This window comes from Lichenostomus cassidix, chromosome 17, assembly GCF_008360975.1.
Source record: "Lichenostomus cassidix isolate B80296 chromosome 17, HeHo_3.0, whole genome shotgun sequence".
Taxonomy (NCBI): Eukaryota; Metazoa; Chordata; class Aves; order Passeriformes; family Meliphagidae; genus Lichenostomus; species Lichenostomus cassidix.
This window is the reverse complement of record NC_139497.1, coordinates 10441743-10463888: the sequence shown is the minus strand read 5'-3', so window position 1 is coordinate 10463888 and position 22146 is coordinate 10441743. Positions and strand designations below refer to the sequence as shown.

Here is a 22146-nt window from a genome sequence, read left to right as displayed (position 1 = left end):
AGCCACGAAATGCTGCTGCCAGCATCCCCCTGCCAGCTTCTGCTCCCTGGGATGGGAGCAAGCAGTGCCAGGGCTCAGGTGGGCTGGATGTGATTGCAGGAAGGGAAGAAGGATGCCATGATGGTGGAAGCAGAAGGCAGCATCTAATACCATGGCAGTGAGCAGCCCTGCACTAGCAGCTTGAGTGCTAAAATAGCTCTTGCATAATTTTGGGGTTTCAGTGGGGGTTTGCCTGTGGGGAAATGCCCGTAATAGGTGGCTGGGGGATGAGTTTCCTCAAAGTTTTAATTTGTACACACAGAACTGAAGGTCTGTGTGGAACAGCCCTTCCATCTGGGCCCCATCCAGTCCCCCCAGCATGGCCATAGCATGTCCTATTCCGAGCCCTTCATGTGAAAATCACAGAATCAGAAACTGGTTTAGGTTAGGAAGGGACCTAAATCTCGTGCCACCCTCTGCCATGGGCAGGGACAGCTTTCACCAGACCAGGTTGCTCCAAGCCCCATCCAGCCTGTCGTACACCCAGTGCAGGAGCCCAGACCACTGCAAACAAGCTAATCTTGTGATCAAATGCTTCCAGTGCCAGGAAATGGCATTTGTAGCAGCTGTGGACAAGTTTCACCATCCTTTCAATACCCCAGAAAGCCTGACAGTGGCTCCTGGAGTCACAGGGCAACAGCTGCCAGTCCTGCCAGTTCTGGAGCTTCATCCGTTCTCCCGGGGAGGACCTGCTGCTTCCTGCTGCCATGGGGAACAGGGGTCACTTTTGTTGGATGATCTCATCAAACGTTGGTTATATCAGCGATACAGATCCTAAAAACACTGTTTGTAGGCCCATAAAAGGCTTCCCTGGGGGGAGATAAGAATTGAAGACAACTGGCCTTAATGTTGTTGGAGAGATTTATGGGTTCACCTTAAAAGAATTTATTGGAGGGCTTTTTTAATGAGCAAATAATTAGTAGATTTATCTGCTTTTAGCTGCCTTGCTGTTTTAAAGCTTTAGTGAAATTGCTTTCTAGGGTTTTTAATAAATCCTGATTCTGCCCTTCTTCCCAACGCCTGTCCCGGAGTTCTGTGCCCTGGGCATTGCAAGCTGGAAGGCAAGACTGCTAGAGTGACCGTTATTTTTAAGGGACAAATCATTCAGAAAAGGAGCAGAAAAGGAGGAACAAGTCTGGTGAAAGTCAGGGCTCTGAGAAATTCATGTACAACCCCAGCAGAGCCCAAAGCCCCAGAGGGATCACAGGGCAGCAACTCCCTGTGTCAGAGCCCTTTTTCAGGGAAAGCAGCTCATCTGTTTCCACAGGGAAAACATCCCTGCAGATGCTTTTTCCAAGAGATCCCCTTCCCCAGGCAGCTTCCAGCACTTCCCCACTGCCAGGACAACCCCCGAATCCCCTCCCAGGCCATGGCTCCCTAGGGTCCCTCCAGCTCCTTGGCAGTGGGGACTTCTGCACCGCCACAGCACTTGGGTGGCCACCAAGGGACAGACCCTTGGCTCCTCTCTGCAGCCCCTCTGCACTCACCAGGCCCTGCCCACCCCGAGCTGTGCTGACACAGGTGTTCAGTTCCTGGTGAGACCCAGCACACTCATGTCACTGAGCTCGGACATGAGCTGTGCAGGGCCCAGCTTCGCACCCAATGCCATGAGGAAGGGGAGTGCCACACAAGGGAAAGAGGGGGGAATTGGGGTCCCTGGGAGTGACAGGGCCTTTGGCTGTTACACAGCAATGAAGAGGAAGGAGCAGGAATTGTCAAAGTCACAGCTGAACATCCGTCCCTCTCACAGGAAGTGCCAACTGGGAGCATCTCTGGGAAGGTTGGGGAGAGGGAGATGCTCTGCCCAGGAGCAGCCCCAGGAAGAAGCAGTGTCGCAAATCCATCAGCAGGGTCATTAATCACCCAGAAAGGGGCTATGGGAAGATGTAATTGCTTGTGGGAAAGGCAAAATCCCGAGCAGTTGTGTCAGGAGCTGCCCCCAGCCGGGTCATACTTTGGCCCAGCCCTTGGCCCCAAGCGGATATTCATTCATGGACAGGGACCTTCCCGGGAGCTTATGGCATCAGCCCAGCCCTTGGCAGAGCCATGGGGAGACTTCCAGGGAGAATTCTGATATTTTCCTAAGGCTTGGGGCTCCCAGTGACTCAGCAATGGTGCCAGGGGCCCATTGCCAAGAAGAGGTGAACAGCCAGGCATGTGCTGCTCCAGGGGCTGGGAGTGCTGCAGTCAAGCTCCTGCAAAACCGACCCCTCACTCCTCATCTCCTTGGCTGCTCAGTGAAGCAAAACCTCATTTCCAGGGTCGAGTTGTCATTTGGTTTGTTTTACTTAAGCATGAGCACTACCAAAGTCTCCAGGAAAATTCCACAGCCTCAGCACATTACAGTGGGATCTAATATATATAAATATAAATACACACATTTATATACAATGTATATACATATAATGAACTAATAGCTATATCTATTAAGAATTTTTACACTTTTTATACAATAGAGACAGTGATTTAATGTGGAGGGAAGGGGATTTTTAGAACAAGTCCCCCCAGCACTCAGAAAGTACCACTTTTCCCTCGAAATGGTTCAGGCTCCAGCAGAGCTGATTTCTCCTGGGACAGACTATCCAGTGTGTGGATTTTGCTGGCAAAGGGTGGCTGAAAAGAAAACAATCCCAGAGTTCACAAGGTCTGTGAGAAGAGTCGGAGGCCGGAGCTGCACATGCTGCGTTGTTAGTGGCTTTTGCTGCTAATTGGGCGCGAGCTGCCAAACTGGACTTATTCCAGCAGCAAAAGGAATCTCTTCCCTGCTTTTTCCCCTGACAAGTCAAAGGTCAGACACCTTAAAAGCCTGTACAACTACTTAAAGCTTTCGATGTTGTACTTAAAAGCTTTGCTGTGGAGCCCCTGTCCCACCACTTCACCTCCTCCTGCTGTGAAATTCCCTCTGGCTTAAAAATTCCCAGAGTTTGTCCCAGTCCTGCTCCATGCCTGCTGTCAGATCCAGCCCACGCTAAACCTCTGCTGAGATGCTCTTTTGTTCTTGATGGCATATTGGGCAACCTTGAATTTTTTTATCCACATCTCTGACTCCTCCTGGAAAGTGGGAGATGTGACTTCAACAGCCAGCTGTCCTACTTGATTAAATTCATCCAGACCAACAGCACCTACATTTTCCGCATTATTTTCAAGAGAGATGGTAGAATCATAAATCATATGTGTCTCTAGAAACAGATAATGCAAACAGGGTAATGTGGAGGAGAAGCACCCCTTGTATTGGAAAGGCTGGTGCAAAAATACCCCATGGCAGGGGTGGAACAAGATAAGCTTTTAAAGGTCCCTTCCAGCCCAAACCAGTCTGTGATTCTATAAAATAAGTTGCCCTATTTTAATCCAGTTGATAAATTATGGATCCCACATTTTCAAACCTCACTGAACTCCATAAAATGACGAGCAGATATTGCAAACTTCCAAGATTTGCTCTGGAAAACTGCAAGAATTGCTAGTCTGAGGATGGGGCTCCTGAGTGCCAAGGCTGGCAGAGGTGGGATGGGGGTTCTGCCAGGGTGGTTCAGTGCGTGGCTCCCACCCTGTGCACATGGCACGACTGCATTTCCCTCCCTGGTGGTGGCCAAGAAGCTTTTGTGGATCAGAGTGGTGGGACTCTGCAACATCCCTGGCCCTTCAGAGCTGGGGACTGTGAAGACCCACGGAAACCAGCCTGTGGGTAACAGAGGGGACACACAGAGCTCTGCCTGCCAAGTAAGGGCAGGCCCAGGCACCCTCTGACAGAGACGGGAGCTACTGGAAAATAAACTCTGATGAGTCTTCACTACATTGTGGGAATCAGCCTCGCTGGCTCCCTGGGTTTCATTTGCAGTACTGAAGATAAGAAACCCAGGGTGTTGTGGGAAATAGGAAGACCTTATCTCCCATCCCAAGCCGCTTCTCCTGCCACAGCCTCATTTTTTTTCCTACTCATCCCTGACACCACATGATTCAGGTCAGTAGAGAGGGCTGTGTGCTGCTGCTCTGTGAGCACTGCTGAGCTCCCGAGCACCTGGATGGTACCAGGAGGCTTAGTTCATTATCAGGAACATAGAATCATAAAACACTTTGAGTTGGAAGGGACACCGTATTAGGACTAGAAATATTGAAATTCTAGATGAAAGGGACTCACAGCTTTTGAGCTGCAGCTGCACTTCCAAAAAACAGCTAGGAAAAGGGACAGCTCTGCCATTTGCAGGCTTCACCTATCCTTCAGCCCTTAAGCTCCCTACAAAGCCTGAAAATAAGGATGCTACTCTTGGATTGCCAATAAAAACACAACTATTGACTCCCTTTAGTTTGGTGACTGCTGAGCACTTCACGTCATCGCTGCAGTGTGGGCTGCAACTGACTGCATCAGACATTTTAATAGAGGACACCTTGGTGCTTCAGTGTTAGAGCAAAGTGTCTCATGAATTAGGACTAATCAGACCCTGGATGTCTATTTAGACACTGAGTAAAGCCCCTCGTGATGCTGTGCTCAGCCTGGCAGTGGTGATGTCCGTGTGAAGGGCAGTTGCCCATCTCCAGTTCCCAGTGCCAAGGGTGCTTCATGGCAGGGCCTGGCAGGGACCACACTGCCTGGGCAAGGTTGAGGGCTCTGCCAGATCCCCAGCCTCATGAACAAACCCAGGAGTGAAGTATTGCTGTGGGACCTGCGAGGACATGAGATTTCAGCCCTATATCTTCTCCCACCTGGCAAAGAAGCCCTGCTGATTTCAGATCCCAATTGGAAATTCACTAGGATGCAGGACCTGGCCTTGGCTTGATCCACCTTGGAGCAACTTCTCTTTCACCTCTTGTATAATCAGGCAAGGGCCGAGTATGGTGTCACTGGCAGCATCTCCACCTTCCTGCAGCTGTGGCTTGGCCCCTGCCCACCAGTGAGATGCAGGGTGTGGGTGACAGAGACATCTCAGGTGGATCTGGGATTTATCGACAGTGACTGGGATGGAGCCACCAGAGAAGGAGGGAGATGACAAGAAAGCACCCTGACCCAGGCAAGGAGAAGAGAACAGGATTAAAGGGAGAAAACTGCAGGTCATCCTCAGTGAGAACGAAATGAGGCAGCAGCAGCAGAGGCAGCTTTGCTTGGCCGCCCCTGCTGCCCCCACTCTGGCTCCCAGTGGTGGCACCTCCTTTGTGTCTCCCGTGACCCAGCGATTATGAGTGTGGGAACGGGGCTGCGAGTACCCTGTGCTGCCATGGCTGCACACACTCACAAAGGCCAGGGCAGAGCTGGGGAGGAAGAAAAGCAGAGAGAGATGGATGGCTCCTACTGTGGCTCTTCACTGGGAGGCTGCTGAGTGCAGGGCTGGGGTGGATGTTGTCCCTCCTGCTCGCTCTGTGCTTGGATCTCTGTTGGAAGCACCTCGGAGCTGCTGGGCCCAAAGCAGAGCCAGCATACAGGATTGTCCCCTAACAAGCCTTGACCATCTCCCACCACAGTGCAGGAAATGAGAACACCTGGTAAGTCAGAGCCCTCTGAGTGCAGCCCCAGCAGGAGCTTGGGCAGGAACCAGACTGATGCACCCAGTGGGATGCCTGGGGGATGCTCCTCACTGTGCTGGGGATGCCCAGCCTGGGCAAGGTTTCATGTCCCAACGTGGGCATTTCATCCTCACCCACCAGGCTCTTGAGATCTCCAAGACTTAAAACACCCTCGAAATCCTTCCTCTCCTTTTCCCCCCGCTCTCCAGGCAGGTGCCAAGTCATGACTCCATTGTGCACATGGAGCATCCTGGAATCCCTCCTGGGACATGGCTGAGCCATGGGGACCACAGCTGAGGGAGCAGAAAGGGTTTGGCAGGAGCATCAGTTCCCAGACCGTGTCAGAAAGGCCAGCCCATGATTAACGACTAATTAGAAAATGTCTGTCATGATTATTATCCTAATGATCCTGGTAAGAAAGGCTCCTATGCTTAGGAAAAAAATAGATGTTGGCTCCAACAGTCCCCAAACATAACAGCCCACTGTGGGAAACTCCAGACTTCAGTGAAAACAAATAGTCTCAAGTTTGTACAGGAGATTTTATTTTTAAACAAGCCAAAGCCAAATGAGCAATTTTTTCAGAGGGCTCTGGAACCTGTGGGCTGGGTAGGCCAAGGGGGAGGCAGGAGGGGGTGCTCTGCCAGGGGTGGCCACTGTCTCCATGCAGGAACACAGCTTCATGTCCTGGACCAGGTGAATTTCCCCATCACTCAATCTCCTAATGGGACAGCAACATCCAAACCCCATCACAAATATTCCATTAAAACCACTAAATGATGCATAAAGCCATGGAAAGTGACCAGTGCCATAGCATCCGGTGATCCCATTCATCCTGCCTGGACTTGATACCCCCAGAGCAAAACTGAAGAAAATGGGCTATGAGTCCTGTCAGTGTCATGGCTGCATACTCAGGTGTGTAATTGAGTTTTTCAATTCAATGGGATCACTGTTAATCAGCTGCTAAAGTATATTGGAAACAGACAGAGAGGTTAATACAACGTAACTTTTTGAATATATAAAGATTTTCCTGGAGAGACATTCCCAAGTGATACAATGCTGCTCTCTAATGAAAAGGAATTATTCAAGTCCAGCTCCAAAAGCATTCGCCCACATGCTACTCCTTAGGCTTTTCACTAACTCCCGTTAGCTTCAGGAGCTCAGCCCAAAGGATTATGAAATAGATGAGCTAAAGTCTGCAAAATGAAAAGTGCTCCATAACTGAGCTGTGCTGTCACAGGGATGACTGCAGGGATCCTCCTGTGTGGATCAAGGAAAAGGAGACTTCTCCAGTTAGACTGATGAATATTTTCCAGCTATGACATCAACCAAATGCCACTCAATTTTTATCAAGGAATCACTGAGCACAGCCATAACCATGCAACTGGAAAGTCAAGAAATTAGTACTGCCCTGAGCTAAAGACTCTGAGAAAACAAATAATGAGGATTCAAGGAGCATTTGGACAATGCTCTCAGGCCAGGGTGAGATTGTTGGGGTGTCTGTGCAGGGCCAGGAGTTGGACTCGAGGATCCTTATGGGTCTCTTCCAGCTCAGGATATTTTAGGATTTGAACCAGAAAGAAAACATACCATGCAACTGGGAGTTTCAAAGCACACAGAGCAAGTGGGGCTATGGGGCTCCTCCATGTCACCTGGAGGTACAAGGTCCCTTTGTGTGCTATGGCACTGGAGAGCAGGAGAGCTCATGATTTTGGGACTCCATGCTCAACGAGGATCTGGTGCTCAGACACTTGCCAAGGCCAAGGCCAGGGCTCAGCTTTCCCTCCTCTCCACACCTGACCTCAGCAGGGATGCCAAGCCCATAACTGTGTCAGGCTTTCAGCAAGGGCTTCTCCATTAAGTGCACAACTAGAAGTGATCGGAATTAAAATATTGAGCAGTGGGAAGCGAGCACCAGTCTGATTGCCTCTTTCTGAAATTCCTGGAAGTGCTCAAGGCCAGGTTGGATGGGGCTTGGAGCAAGCTGGTATAGTGGAAGGTGTCCCTGCCCATGGCAGGGGATGGGATGAGCTTTAAGGTCAACCCAAGCCAGTCTGGGATTCTTTTATGCTGGTGATTCCATGGGAACCACCTTCCCCAAAGAGAGACATAAAAGTGTGTCTGACCCGGCACTTTGAGCTCTTACAGCAGAGCCAGGGCACCACCACATCCCAACCCATCCCAAACACTCCAGTCAGACATGCAGTCCTAGTGCCACCAGGTCACCCACGGCTGGTGGCAGATGCCTGGGCATCAGCACACCATGGCTCTTCTGTCCCTTAGGGGAGGTCAGATGATGCTCATTTCAAACCATGCACTTCCTCTCATGGATGGTGACTAATTCCATCATTCAAAGAGCTGACAATGATGAAAACAAGTGGAGCAATCAGGAAGGAAATTAAAAATAGCCCTGATGTGGCACTGTGTCAAGCGCTCATGTTTAGATTTTAATTTTATTTTTTTATTTCAAGTTTCTTTGATAAAATATTTTCCCATGCTGACTACACTTGGAACGTCCCCTCCATCATGGCATTCCTGACGGATCAGCCAGGCAGTTGCAGATCCTATGCCAGAGCTGTATTGCCTCTGTTCCATGATTCTCACTCCCACATCCACACCTTTGGGACCTGGAAGTCATTAGTCATTGCACACCAGTTGGGAATGTACCTCTGAGGGCAGAAACATCATATTGGGCACAGAATGAGAAGGAAATCATAGAATCAGGGACTTGTTAGGTCCTTGGTCTAAGCTCATCAAGCCCAACCATCAACCCATGCACACAGTTTTTGAACACTTCTGGGGATGGTGACCCCACCACTGCCCTGGGCAGGCCATTCCAATGCTTTCAACGCCTTCCATGAAGAAAATTTGCCTAATAGCCAACCTAAATCTTCCCTGGCACAACTTGAGGCCACTTCCTCTTCTCCTGTTCCCTGGGAGCACAGCCTGACCCCACCTGGCTGCCCCCTCCTATCAGGGAGTTGTGCAGAGCCAGAAGGTCCCCCTGAGCTTCCTTTTCTCCAGGCTGAGCCCTCCAGCTCCCTCAGCTGCTCCTGCTGCTCCAGACCCTTCCCCAGCTCTGTTCCCTTCTCTGGACTTGCTGCAGCCCCTCAATGTCCTTCTGGCAGTGAGGGACTCACAGTGGAGCCTCTGACATTCAGCACCAGCGTTGCTGCCCAGCTCTGCTTGGCTCCTGGGGCTGCAGGTAAGATTCCCAGCAGGGAGGTTTTCTGGATGTGAGACTCGATGACCATGGTAGAAAGTGGCTGTTTCTGTCCCACTCTTTCCAAGTTCTGCAGTCATTGGGAACATCTGAAGGAAAATAATAATCCGATTTGATCCTTGAACAAAAATGGTTTTTCTTGTTTTAAAACTGCAAATCTAAATTACCATTTTAAATTGCCTTTCTCACCATGAGCAATTATCTCCCTGTGGGTTTTCCTTAATTTTTTTTCTTTTTTCCCTTTCAGACTTTTCCTTTACTGCAGGCGCATGTTCCAGGCAGAAGCTGCCAAGGTCTCACCATGCAAAATTACTGAGTTAAGAAATAGGAAACAAACCTCTGTCCTCAGGCCCCCACCACCCATTTATCAGCTATGCAGGAAACACAGGCACTCACAGCCTCTTGACTAAGAGAGGGGCATTAAAATCCCATTTGTTAAAATTCTTAAAAGAAAACAAAGGGTGGAGGGACTCCTGAAAACAGCATTTACAAGGAAAAATGTATGTCAGGATGTTTTGGGTCCTTCTGTGGAGGCCCAGTGGTGTGACTGGTGTCAGTGATACACTGAATGAGTGTGATGCCAGCCTGTGCCATGACTCTGCAGGGAGAAGATGCTCAGCTCTAAGCAGGCCAGGAGGATGAAGCAGTCACATGCACCAAAAGTACTTAAATTTTCTCTGATGTGGTGGGCAAGGAAGTGATGACCACTCACAGAGTGGGAAGAAGGTTTTATGGATCAGTTACTGAAAGACTATAAATCTGCCTTCCCAAAGGAGTGAGAAAAGCCCAGATGTATGGTTCCTGCAGCAGGTACAGGCCAGTATTCCTGCTGCTGTGGAGGACAACCTGAGGTGTCCATCCAGAGGCCAAGATCAGCCACTTCCAAATAAACATTTATACCTGGGCCACCTGCCCAGATGCTTCTGCTGATGGAAGCAGGCTGGTGGTTTGGATTGAAGTGTCTTTTCCTGCCTGTGAGCCTGTTGCATTTTGCTCTGAGTGGGGAAGGAAGGGTAAGTCCTCACCCATCATTCCTACAGCCAGTGGAGAGAAATGTTTAGAGCTCCTGCTCTGTCTTGGACATTGGATTTAGAAGCCCAGGAGGGACCTTGTCTCCCTGTGGGCAGCAGAGGAGCCTGAACAATTCACTCTCACAGAAAATCGTGGAACTGTTTGGGTTGGAAGGGATCTTCAAGCCCATCTTGTTCCACCCTCTGCCATGGGGAGGGACACCTTCTACTAGACTAAACTATACTAGGTTGCTCCAAACCCTATCCAACCTGCCCTTGAACTCTTCCAGGCAGGGAAGAGTTTCCTTTTAATATCTGATGTAAATCTCTCCTCTTTTTGCTTAAAATAATTCCCCCTTGTCCTATCACTATCTCTGTAAAATGTCACTCTCCATCTTTTCAAGCATGGAGACATCTCCAGTGGGTATGGCTGAAGCTCAGCCACAAGACTCCCCCCGGTTCTCTTGGCCACATCACTGCTCCTCACTCCACATTACCCTATTTTCACCCACTAACATTGCCTCCTGCATCTGGCTTTCACCAAAGGCAAAGAGAGTCCAGCTTGACCATCCAAAAGGCACCTGGGGAGAGGTACCCCTAGGGCCCTGGAGAAAGACTCTCCCTTTAAGGAGAAAGGCAAAGCCCTCTGTGCAGGGATCTGTGCTTGTTTTGTCATGGGACACATTACCCTGAACCCAAAAGAGGAAGGAAAAAGGGGGGGCGGGGGGAGCTTTTGCCTTTCTGGTGGGAACAGTGTTTGAACTAACTTGGTTTCCCTTGGGGAAAGGCACCAGAATAACAGAGGAAGGGGGGTGTAGTGGGGGGATGAAGCTAAAAAGGCTGTGTAATCTGCCTGGGAAAAAACATGCTCCCAACATTGCTCATGAGCCCAGTGGCGGCAGTGTGGCTGCCTGTGCCTGAGGGGACACGGCTCTTGGGGGACACACAAGGCTCCTGGAGACATGGCTCCTGGGGACACAGCTTGTAGGGAGCATCTCCTTCTGACAGCCACAGAGGAATCCTGGGGTGCTCTGCAGGCACTGTCTGCTCTGTCTGGGGCTCTCCAAAGGCCCCATGCAGAGGACAGAGCACTCCCTGGGGAAACTGGGCTCTGGGGAGGTACCTGCTCAAATCACCCCCACCCTGGGCTGGGACAGGAGCCTGAGATCTGGCCACCCACAGTCTGGCTCTGGCCACTGAGCAGACAAGGCAGGCAGGTCCCCTACAGGTTCCCTTATGTGGGGAGGCAGATCCCACCACCATCCCAATGATCTTCACCTTCCAGGATGGACAATTCCCTGGATCAGCCAGTATAGGCAGTTGTGCCAGGCTTTACTCCAAAGCACAGACAGCTAAGCAGAGTGTTAAAACCTCCTGGCAGTCACACTGGTAACAGCATTTTTTTCTCACTGTGGTGTTAATTTCATTAAGCACATGGGTGGGAGCCTGCAGCGTGCTAAGCCCAACCACTGCCTGGTATTCCCAAGTAAAATTTCCAATTTATCTTTTTGTGTTATGCCTTGAACCCAGCAGAGAGTGGGTTAAATACTGTATCAGCTCTCCCTGGCAAAGCCAGAGAGCCACCCCTGGGCTGGCACAGTCTCTCACTGCACCTGCACCCAGCAGCATCAGCTGTGACATCGAGGCCTGAGGATGGCACCCTTTGAGGGTGAGAAAAACAACCACTTTCCCATAAGGATCACTGCAGGGAAGAAAAGCTGATGGTGCCACCTACCAGGAGGCTAAGCTGCCATGTCCCCATGGACTCTATGAGAGTGGAGCAGTGTGTGCAAGTGAAAAAGTCCCCAATCTGCTCCAGATTCACCCTGCTCTGACCTCCACAATGATTAATTCCCCATCAATAACATCATTTCCAGGCACTGAATTTTCCTCCCAGTTCTGACACTGCTCGGGGTGCTGAGGAGCAGAGCTCAGCCCCAGCCCAGGAGCTCCTCTGCCATATCCAGGTTCACTGGCTCTGATGGAAGCACAACCCAAGCCATTCATCCCTCCCTATGCTGTGCAGGTCACTGCTCCAGCTCCTGTGTGGGGAGAGAGGAGTCTCTCCAGTCCGTGGCAGGAGCCTCTGCCTGTCATAGAATCCTAGAATTCCAAGAATCATTTGGGTTGGCTCATCGCTGCCATAGGCAGGGACACCTTGCTCCAAGTGCCATCCAACCTGGCCTTGTTCTATTAGCCTCTGCATTTTCAGAGCTATGTTGGACAGGTGGAGAGAAGCTGTTATGGGCACTCAGATTGCCTCTGTGCTTACTGAAATCAATTTTCCTTTTCAACATTAATACCTTCAGCAAATCAGTTCATTAAGTATCTTCCCAAGTCCTTGGTGCAATGACTAACAACAGCAATGCAAACAACCCCAAGCCCATGTGGTTTCAGGACATGATGCTCTTTCCAGCCTGGGGAGTCCTTCATGAATTTAGGGTGGAAGATATTCACAAACCTAGCAGCTCATGCCTGACATCTGTTCTCTTCAGAGCTGAAATAAGATCAAAAAACTGGTCCTAGTTAAGGAGCACTTTTTTTTTTGTCTTGAGAGAAATGAGAGCTGGAAGGGTTTTAGTGGATGTTTCTCCAGCAGTTTCTCTTCCACAGTTGAATGATTTGCACCCATGCACAGGGCACATGTCACCACATCTACTGAAGTGCATATCTAAGTATCCAACAAGTCCCGTTGATGCACAGGACAATGGCCATGGGACTGGAGTGTGGGGCTCCTCCTGGACCAGTCTACAGTGCCTGGTTTGTTTCCCAGTGTTATCTTCTAGGCTCTTACAAATTGACTTGTGATTAACCAAATCAGTTTTTTTTTTTCTGGGGATTAATTTAGGATTCAGTACTTTGCCACAAGGCTTTGGACAAAAGGCCCATTAGATTTTTGCATTCTGTCTTTGATGAAGTCCTTAAGTGGCTGTTTCCAGTTTGTTTCCTTAAAAAGCACCTAAAATCTCTGCCCCCTTGCTTTATTTCACACGTGTGCACCAGCTCTTGGCTTGTGCTCCCCCTTGCTCCCAGCCCACAGCCTTGGCTGGAAGTGCCAGGCTCCCCACCTGTGCAGGTGTTGCTGTTCTGAGTGGCAAACAAAGCTATTTGTCAGCACCCAACAGGTGCTGCTTTTAGGAGGTGCTGTGAGGCTGGAGAGACCAAGGCCTTGGAGATGGGAAGAATCCAGGAATGACTTGGAGCAATTTGGCCCTTGGCTCTCACAGCCTGTGGCAGGAGGCTCAGCTCTGCTCCCAGGAGTCCTCTCTCCCCATGCCTTGGGTACTTCCCCACCTCCCTGCTCCTCTTCCTTCCATGAGCTTTCCCACTCCCTAGCATTTCATTCTCTTGTGAAGCCTTGTCGCTCACAGGTGGGGAGGTGACAGTGCTGGCAGTGACAAGTGACACAGGAGAAGGCCAGGCCAGTGCCTGGACACCACCATGCCATGTTTGCTGTGTTGCCTGCCCTGTGTCTCATGCCCTGCTGGATACCCACCCTCCTGTTGCACCCCTGTCCTCCTGTCACAGCTGTCTGTGCACTCTGCCCTGGGACAGTAGGGCTCCCAGGCAGCTGCTTGTGTCCCTGAGGATGGACACTTCCTTCTCACTTGCACAGCAAAGCAGAGGGACTGGTGTTGGACTGGGAACAGACAGGGAATGGCTGGGGCACATCCCTGTTTGTGCCTTGCTGTGCCAGCCCAGCACCACACTCCTAGCTAAGGTGCTGTGATAAAAATTCAGACTGATTTGGGTGCAGACAGGGGCGGGGCAGGGGCCACATCTGCACCTCAAGCTGTCCTTGTGTTGCCCTGCGGAGGTGGAGAGAGCTGTAGCTGTGCCCCATGGCTTTCCTGGGGACATGGGTCTGGCCAGCTCACTGAGTTACTGGCACGGATGGAGAGGGAAAGGAGAGGGAATCTCCCTCCTGTGCTGTGCTTGGGAAGCAGCAGGGGCTGCTTGGCCATGGTGCTCTGTCACAGCCGTGCTGGCACATCCCTGGCTCTGGCATGTCCCCAGTTCTGGCATGTTTCTGCCTCTGGCTGTCACCACTGCCCCGAGGTCCCCCCAGCACGCAGTGCTGTGCTCTGATAAAGAGTTAAGGCACTCTCGGAGGCGGTTCTGTGAGAACATTTCTCAGAGGGCAGTGCACTTTTATTTGAAATAATTTTCCATTCCATTTATATCTATAGCATAGGAGGTGGCTGCGGGGTCTGAATTTTCCATCACCCCGGACCTCATTTCCCTGCCTGGGCCCGACCCCTGCTCAGCTTCCCCAAGAATAACAGGGAAAAGTTCAGCAGGAGCAAAAGGGCTGCGGAACTGAGCTCCCACTGCTGTGGGCACCCAATTAGGCTCCCTTTGTTAATAGAAGACATTATTATACAGAACATATACATTTATATGCATATATTATACACACATTATATAGAATAGACTATACACATTCATATGTATATGGGAAAGCCCTGGGAAAAAATGCACCTGGAAAGGGATTTCCAAGCAAATAGGGCAGGATTGGAGCTCAGAACGCGTGCTGCAGTCTGATCCAGGTTCTATCATCACCTGTTTTCATACCTTTACACTTGACTATCAACAGCAAGGTGGTAAAGACAAGAAACAAGGTTACCAAGCCCAAAAGAGGGAAAAACTCTAAGTAGCAGATGTGGACAAAGAACCTCATCCCAGGTATTGATCAGACATTATATGGGCTTCTGAGTGGTAATGCTTGATAACAGAGATATTAGGGTTTGCTGCTTAGACAGTGGTGAAAGTATTCTTTCTGCTAAAAACGTTTTGACTGTAAAATATAATTCTTATTAAAGTATTTTTATTATGCTCAGAGACCTGTCCAATCTGGCCTGGAACACTTCCAGGGATAGGACTGCTGGGCACCAGAGTGTGGGATCTCCTCTTAATCCAGTTGCTGCTTTCCCTGGAGAGGGCACACCTAACCCCGATAAATGCACTGAGGTTCCTCACCTGACAGACCCAGGGACACAGACCCACAGAGGACCCCATGTATTCCTGCTGCCAGGGACCACAGTTTGATGAGTTTTCCTGCAAGGACAGCACGGTCCAGCAGCACCAACTCTTATGACAGGAGGAGGGAGAAAATTTGTGTGTCAGAAACACAAGAGATCTATTCAAAGGCGAGCTTAATCAGATGAGCTTCCATACAAATCCAGGGAAAGGCAGCATCTCATGAAAACCCTGGCTGGTTTTGCTGCCTCATCACTCTCAGTTAATGGAGTTTTGATCATGAATGGCTGTGTCCAGTGTGCAGCTTTGAAAGCACTGGAGATGATTTCCAGTTCCCTGCAGCCCTGCAGCTTTAGGAAGTCTCAGTTACCTGTTTCTCTTGCTTTCCCTCCCACACAGTTTCCTCCTGCCTCCTCCCAAAGGGTTCCAGGCATTGGAAGGAGTCTAGCCTATGTGAACAGCACCAGGTCTCAGGGACCAGCTGGGATGGAAAGGTCCTTCCCTCAACATCTATTCAGTCAGGCACGTGTCATCCATGGGATATTTTGCAACTCAGCTTTCCCAGCAGGAGCTACAGAGTTCACATCACTGAACTTGGACCTGTAACACTCAGCTTTTTGGTGGCACACCCTGTGAACAGTCAGGTCCCACCTCTCTGGCTCCATCAGGATCTTCCTCCCTTTGCTGTGCCAGGAAGGAATTGCTCCAGCACTGGGTCTACATGAAGCAGAGGTTTGTTGTTTAATTACTGACTTATTTGATGTCAGTTTTAGCTTCTGCACCTGCCTACTTCTCTGTTCAACACATGTGTACTGCAATGTCAGGGCTATCGATCCTCTCAGGTACCAAATCTGCCAATCAGATACAGAAACCCCCTGTACAGATGGTGCCTGAGGCTGCTTCGGAGGTGCTGAAACAAAGACTGAGGGAAAAAGAAACCACAAGGAATGATAATGGAAAACTAATGAACAAAAGCAGGGGAAGGGAAAAAGCCAACAGATGCCTGGATGCGATGTTCTACATTCTGCTGTGACAGGAGCTCTCCTCTCCATGGGAATACCCCTCTCTGTGGGCCCTGCCACTCCTGACAGCCCAGCATGGGCCATTCCTCTGGTTAAATCAGAAATAAAATACTGAGAAATGAAAGATACAGAATTGAGAGTATAACACATCTACCATCCCCACAATTCCATCATGAAAACACCTGCTGCACTGTGGCTGAAAAGGACAAACTAGACAGAGGATGTGTCTGTCCTGTGGTCAGCAGTGGGACCATGGGAAAGGGTACTGGCTAAGCTGGCACCTGATGAGCTACAAGCTCCTGAATTTTGAGTGGAGCCTGCAGCCAGGACACCAACATCCCCACAGCCCTGCACATCTCCACATCCCCACAAACCTTGGAGAGCCGGGCAGCTTTGCTGTGGAAACAGGAGCTAACAATGAGCTGGGATAGCTAGATCCAAACCAGAGACCCAGTGACCCTCAAATGAGCTTTCGGAAGAGCCAGGTGAGTGATAATGGGTGCTGACAGCATTTCAGTGTCACATCCAGATTCTCACTGCCTCAAAGGACCCTCAATGCAGAATTTAAGCTGAACCAGAAACTTCCAAACTTGTAAACTCCTCCCCAGGCCGCTGAGGGCATTTAAACAGATACTTGCAGAGCTGTCTCAGTCTTCCTCACTCCATAACAATGTTTTTCCATGACAGAGGTTCTTTGAGCGTGCTGGTTGCTACCAGCAGACACAGCCCCATAGCTCACATCAATCACAGAGTGGTTTGGGTTGGGAGGGACCTGAAAGATCCTTTCATTCCACCTCCTGCCGTGGGCAGTGACACCCTTCCACTAGATGAGGTGCAACTCAAATAACTCCACTGCTGCACAGGTGCCACCACAAATCATCCTGTACTTCCTGAACAAGACTATGTGGATGGCTGTGGGTGCATCCTTGCAGATGGCTGCTTCTTGCAACCCCCGATTCTCAAAGTTCTGACCCAGCTGCAGCCACCTGTGGGTTGCACCTCACTGGTGCTGAAGTGATGGGAAGTGAGATGGAACATTGCCATGCTTGGCAGAGTTCTGTATTTTAGAGTTTTCAGTAACTCCACATGATTCATGAAGTGGAAACAAAAACCAAGTGTGTTGCTGAGCGCAGAGGGAATGAGGGACACAAGGACTCACAGCTTGTAAAGCTGATGGTGCCGGTAACCAGGAATAACCTCAGCTCTGTTTTGGGTTTCAATCCATTCCAGAGGACATGGTTTTTCCACTGCCAGGTGCCTGACTGGATGTCAGCCCAGGTGTGTGAAGGTGTCCCCTGAGCCACACTTGCTTTCCATGGCAAGATCCCCACATCTGCAGCTCCATGTGCAGCTCAGCACAGGAGCTGAACAAATCACAGGTAGTGTTGTCAGCCCAAACTGCAATAGCAGAAGGGAGAGAGGAGCACCCCAGCCCCACACCAGCTGCAGTGTTTTGCTTTCCTAACTCAAACCAGCTCAAACCATCCACTCTTTATCTGCTGGGGTAGCAGATAGGGAGTCCTGGGGTAGCAGATAGGGGTAGGGAAGGGAGTCCTGGACATCTCCTCCCTTCTTCACACTAGGGTTGTCAAGCTGGCAGAGAAATTATAAACACTTCTCTAACTTCCTAAATGTCAAGAAAATATTTACAGGGCCCACTTGTGCTGAGCTGAGCCGCCAGCCCCGAGGGCAGACCTGCACCCTCGCCTGGTGCTGCATGGCATGCTAAGGGCAATCCATTTTATTAAACATTTGTGGTTTTCCTGCTGAAAAACTCAGCAAAAGAGTAATGCCAAAAAGTGACTCCTCTGGGGCTGAAACTGTGAGGGTGCCAGGACACAGGGAAGGATGGAGCCTGCCTGTCTATTCCTTCCCTGGTGTTTTACAGCCAGAGAGATCAGCCCCAGCCTGGCCAGGACTGTGGCAGGGTTAGTGGGTGTCTGGGCTAAAGCTGACCATACTCTGGGGACACAAGAAAACTTCAGGCTCTCACTTGTGGACATTTCACCAGCAAATAAATTAATATAAAACCTTTTCCCATGCATGTTGGGGTTTTTTTGGTGTTTTTTTTTTTTTTGCGTGGTTTTTTTTCCTCTCTTTAAAACAGGATCACCATGGTGTCCAATTTTCTCCGGGCTGCAATTGCAGCTTTGCAATGCCTCCAGCTGCTGAAATCCTGTGCTAAGCATGGAAATGAGCTGAGCACAGAGCTCAGCTGCTGGGAGGCTTCCAGCAGGGCTGGAGCCACACCGTGGTGCAGGCAGGGCAGGCAGGCTGGCAGCAGGAGCAGTGCCGTCCTAGGGCTGGTGATTGCCATGTCCTGGACAGTCCCTTGGCCCAGCCTGCGCGTGGGTGGCAGTGCCTCACCAGAGCATCAGCCCTCAGTTATTTCCAGCTTCAACTATTACACGTTAATGAAGGTTTTCTAATGAGCTGTTTAAATAGTAATTAGAGGCCAGCACTGAAGAGGGAGATAAGTCTAGTGGGTATCTTGCCCGGCAAGAAAGGACTTGATAAGAAAGAAGTGAATGATTTTCTTCTGGGATCAATTCCAACGAGCAATTATCCCCTTGATACCACACTGCTTAATCAGGAGCAGACTGAAAAAACACTTGACAGTGGCAGGCAACGAATAGGCCACTTTCCCAGCGTTTTCCAAGAGAAGGCTGGAGGCTTTATGCCAGTACCTGAGATAGGAGATGATCCAGAGAGTGCTGAGAGCTCATTTGATTTACATAAAATAATCATCAATGCTTCTTTTTAAAAAGCTTTACATAGACGGAAGAATCATCAGCCTTGTTTCTTGATAAGTTCCTATTGCAGCTGTTCAAGAGGTTTAGGTTTTATTTAATTTCAGGTGTTGGGCTTTAGTGACTGAAACACTGACCAGGAATTCTATGTGCCCTTCACGGTGTTGGGCAGAATGATGGTGTTTGGCTCGAGTGGTTCTCCCTCGGCAATTACAGCAAACAGATGAGCTGAGAGCGACAATTGTGCAGGACAAGATGACTCACAGACTTGGCTGAAAACTGCCTAGTTATCCTCTCATGTTGTCGGAGAGTTAAGTAAGCTTGAGCATTTTAATAGGCTTATTTTCTCACCATTCTACTGCCTCAGGTGATCCTTTGTGTTGCAACACAAAATACGGTATCATGGGATTACTAAAAAAAAAAAAGAAAGGGCTGTGCTCAAACCATCATTTTTTTCTGTCACCCTCTGCCAGTGCCAGTATCTAGTAGGGATGCTGGAACAGGGTGCACACAGAAAATGATGCAAAGGAGTTTGGCAAACGTCAGAACTAACAGCCAGGAGGGATTTTTTTAAGGCTGGAGCATTACTCACTCTCTGTAGCCAGGAGAGATAACTGTACAGCAGGGCACAGGGACTGAGGGACATGGGCATGGAGAGCACAGCCAGGACACCTCGAGGGTGCAGCCCTGGGAGTAGGAGCATGTGGCCATTCAATAGCTGGCAAAGGCAAAAGAAATCCTGCAAACCTATGCTCTGCCCAGGCACACCTTGGTGACAGATCACACTCACAAGGAGCCCTGTGTTACCCAGGCTGGGCTTTGAACCCACACTGCCTGGTTCCCTGGTCCTGACTAGGAACTGAGGTGGAATTTTTTTCCACCAGGACATGGTGTGGAAAACTCTTTTCTAGGTGATTTAGAACCTTCTTCTTATTTCCAGCCTGGCCTCACTCATGGCACTTTGCAGCTTCACTCCTGATGCACTTGGCTTAGCTCCAGTCTCTCCTCCCTGCTGAGGGAATAGCAGGAGTAGTCCCTGCAGCCTCTCCACAGCACCCCACTCGAAGGTCTCTTGTATGACAGCATCTTCATTTCCCTTGGGGCCAGAACTGGTCACTCTCACCACAGAAGGGTAAATCAGAGCAAAGGGCCTTCCAGCCCAGGGACCTGTCCAGGATGCTCCCTGAGCGCTGATGCTCAGGGTACAGCTTCATGGTACAGCAGAGCCACCCTCAAATCTCCTTGCTGCCAAGGAGGGACATCTCAGGAGCTCTCCCTTCCCTGAACCCCTCCCTAGTGATTGCTCACGTCCTTGTACTGGTCCAGGCTCAACCTCAGATCCCATAGGAGCCATTCCCCTTGCAAATATGAACTATTCCCCCTTTTCTGCTGTTGCAGAGCACTGAAGTAGCTCCCTGGCTGGTCAGAGGAGCCTCAGGACTTCTCAGGCTCAGCAGGATACACCTGGAAGAGCTGAGGTGGTGTAGCAGCAATGAGTTAAAGTGAGTCAGGTAATCCCATGAGATCACATCCTGCAAGATGGAAAGGACAGCAGCGCACAGGAGAGTGAATCCTCCCCAGCTCTCAAGAACAAACATGCTCAGCACATCAGGGACACAGAGCCCACATCACAACATCCCACAGCCAAAAGCAGGGCCTCTGCCTCATGTTTGGTTTCTACACCATCATCCCACAACAGGCTCCCGATGCAGCCACACATCACCCAGGAACAGCAGCACTGCTTCCCCTCCTCTCCTCCCTCAATTCCAGGGACTCCATGGCTGACTCATGCCCCAGGGACTTTTGTGTTTCTGAATTTGTGGTGATGATGGGTGACCATCGTCTCCACACCAAAGCAGAAATCCAACTGCACATCTCCCTGTACATCATTCATTGACTCCTTCACTTCATCACATTCCTTGTTTTCCCTGAAGGGAATCCTGTTCTTTGTGTACAATTTCCTCCAACTCCTTTGTTTTGATGATTACCAATTACAGGTAATCAGCAAATTCCATTGGCAATTTCTATGTTTTGTGCTGAGACCATTAAAAATGTCAAACAACAAGGCGAATTTTTGAGAAGCCCATGTAGCACAGTCCTCACAGCCCAGCACTTTCCTCTCCCAATGGATTTAATATTCTCCTTTACTGCCGACCAGACAACTTAGATGTATCCTGTCTGCTTTGTTGAGAAGTTCAGGTTTTTTATCTACTCTGGCATCATTTACTTTCAGAAAATCTGTATCTCATCTATTTTCCATGTACTTAATTATTCTCTATTTTAATCTTTATTCTGAAGATTTGCATATTCACAGATTTAGACTAACAGACACCTACGTGCCAAGAACACCTTCTCCCTCCCAAATCCATAGGCCTTGTTTGCTGTTCTCCAGCAAAATGACCCAATCCCCAAGCTTTGATAGATTTATTACACACCTTTCTTCCATGACTTCAGTTTGTGTGAGCCCTTTCTCAGTCCTGGAGGAGAAGCTAGTTGCTTCTACCTGTTTCCATTCTCAAAGATCCTTGCCTGCTGATTCCTTGTTGGTTGTGGCACTTCCCATTCCCAGTCACTCTTCACCCTCCTCTCTCCCCTTTGACCAGTGTCCCCAGTGCCACCAAAAGCAAGGGAAAAGTTTTCATGTTGCTTTTTTTGGAACTATACATAGATTATCCTATATCTCTGTCTCATCCTCAGCACATACCAGCCCGACTTCTTCTTTCCTGCTTCCCCTTTCATTTACACATCTGGACAGTTTCCAAGAGTTGTGCAACCCCTCCTTGGCTGTTTCCTTCAATAGCCTTAGCAAGGTTGGATTTTGCCATACTTTCAGACTTGCCTGCTTTACAAAAATTTCAAATATTCCCTTTTAGTACTGATTCTTTCTCTGTTGCTTGTGGACTCCCAGACCTCCCTCAGTAGCATCTTCTGCTCCCACTCATTGGCCCCGAAGCCCATTCCTTGTCCCCACAGACCCTCCAGCCATGCCTCACCAGCTTGGGAAACTGGGAGGACTTGCTGTCAGCAGGAGGGAGCTGCTGGTGACTCACAGCCTTCCTGGCTGCAAGGCCATGGCCATCCTGTTTGTGTGGAGCCAGGGGAGTGGGAGCCTTTGTAGGAGAGGTTTAATCCCACCTTGGAACTGGCAGGTGGGCAGAGCTGTCCTCTCAGAGGGAATGGTGAGCCTCAAAACCTGCCCAAAGTCCCCATCCCATACCTGGCTGTCAGAGAAGCAGCTTGGGTGGGTGCTTGTGTCCACCCCAGCCAGTCCTGTGCAGCTCCAGGGATCAGGGTAGATTCCTGGAATCCCACAGAACTTGATAACCATCACTATTATTTTTAGTTCTTTCCTTTCAGCCCCTCTCCAAAGCAGGCTGAGGCTGTGCAAGCCATGCAGCACGGAGCGCCTGCAGTGCAAACCCACAAATATCCACAAAATTGGCGGAAAGAGGTAGGCGGGAGGAGGGAAACCCTAGGAACTTGCCCTGCGAAACAGTTCTGTGCCAGATTGCCTCGCTGCAGGAAGAGTGCCCCGGTCACCACCAAAGGCTTTCTGAGCCTGCCAGAGGGTCCTGCCCACACCCTGGCTCGTGGATGCCCTGCATCTCCCCAGGGAGGGTGCAAATCCCCTG

General features: G+C 49.9%; 1 protein-coding gene across 9 annotated transcripts in view; it reads right to left on the bottom strand.

Annotated features, from left to right (window-relative positions):
• Nucleotides 1-22146, bottom strand: part of EXD3 (exonuclease 3'-5' domain containing 3) — a 282421-nt gene that overhangs the window by 46698 nt on the left and 213577 nt on the right. The window contains exon 21 of one of the 9 annotated variants that reach the window (XM_085076511.1): nucleotides 7956-8841. The exons of the other annotated variants lie outside the window; for them this stretch is intronic. Coding sequence (XP_084932637.1) covers nucleotides 8503-8841 — 339 coding nt within the window. The 3' untranslated portion in view covers nucleotides 7956-8502. Of the gene's footprint in view, nucleotides 1-7955; nucleotides 8842-22146 lie in introns of those variants that run through there. 9 annotated transcript variants of the gene reach the window in all.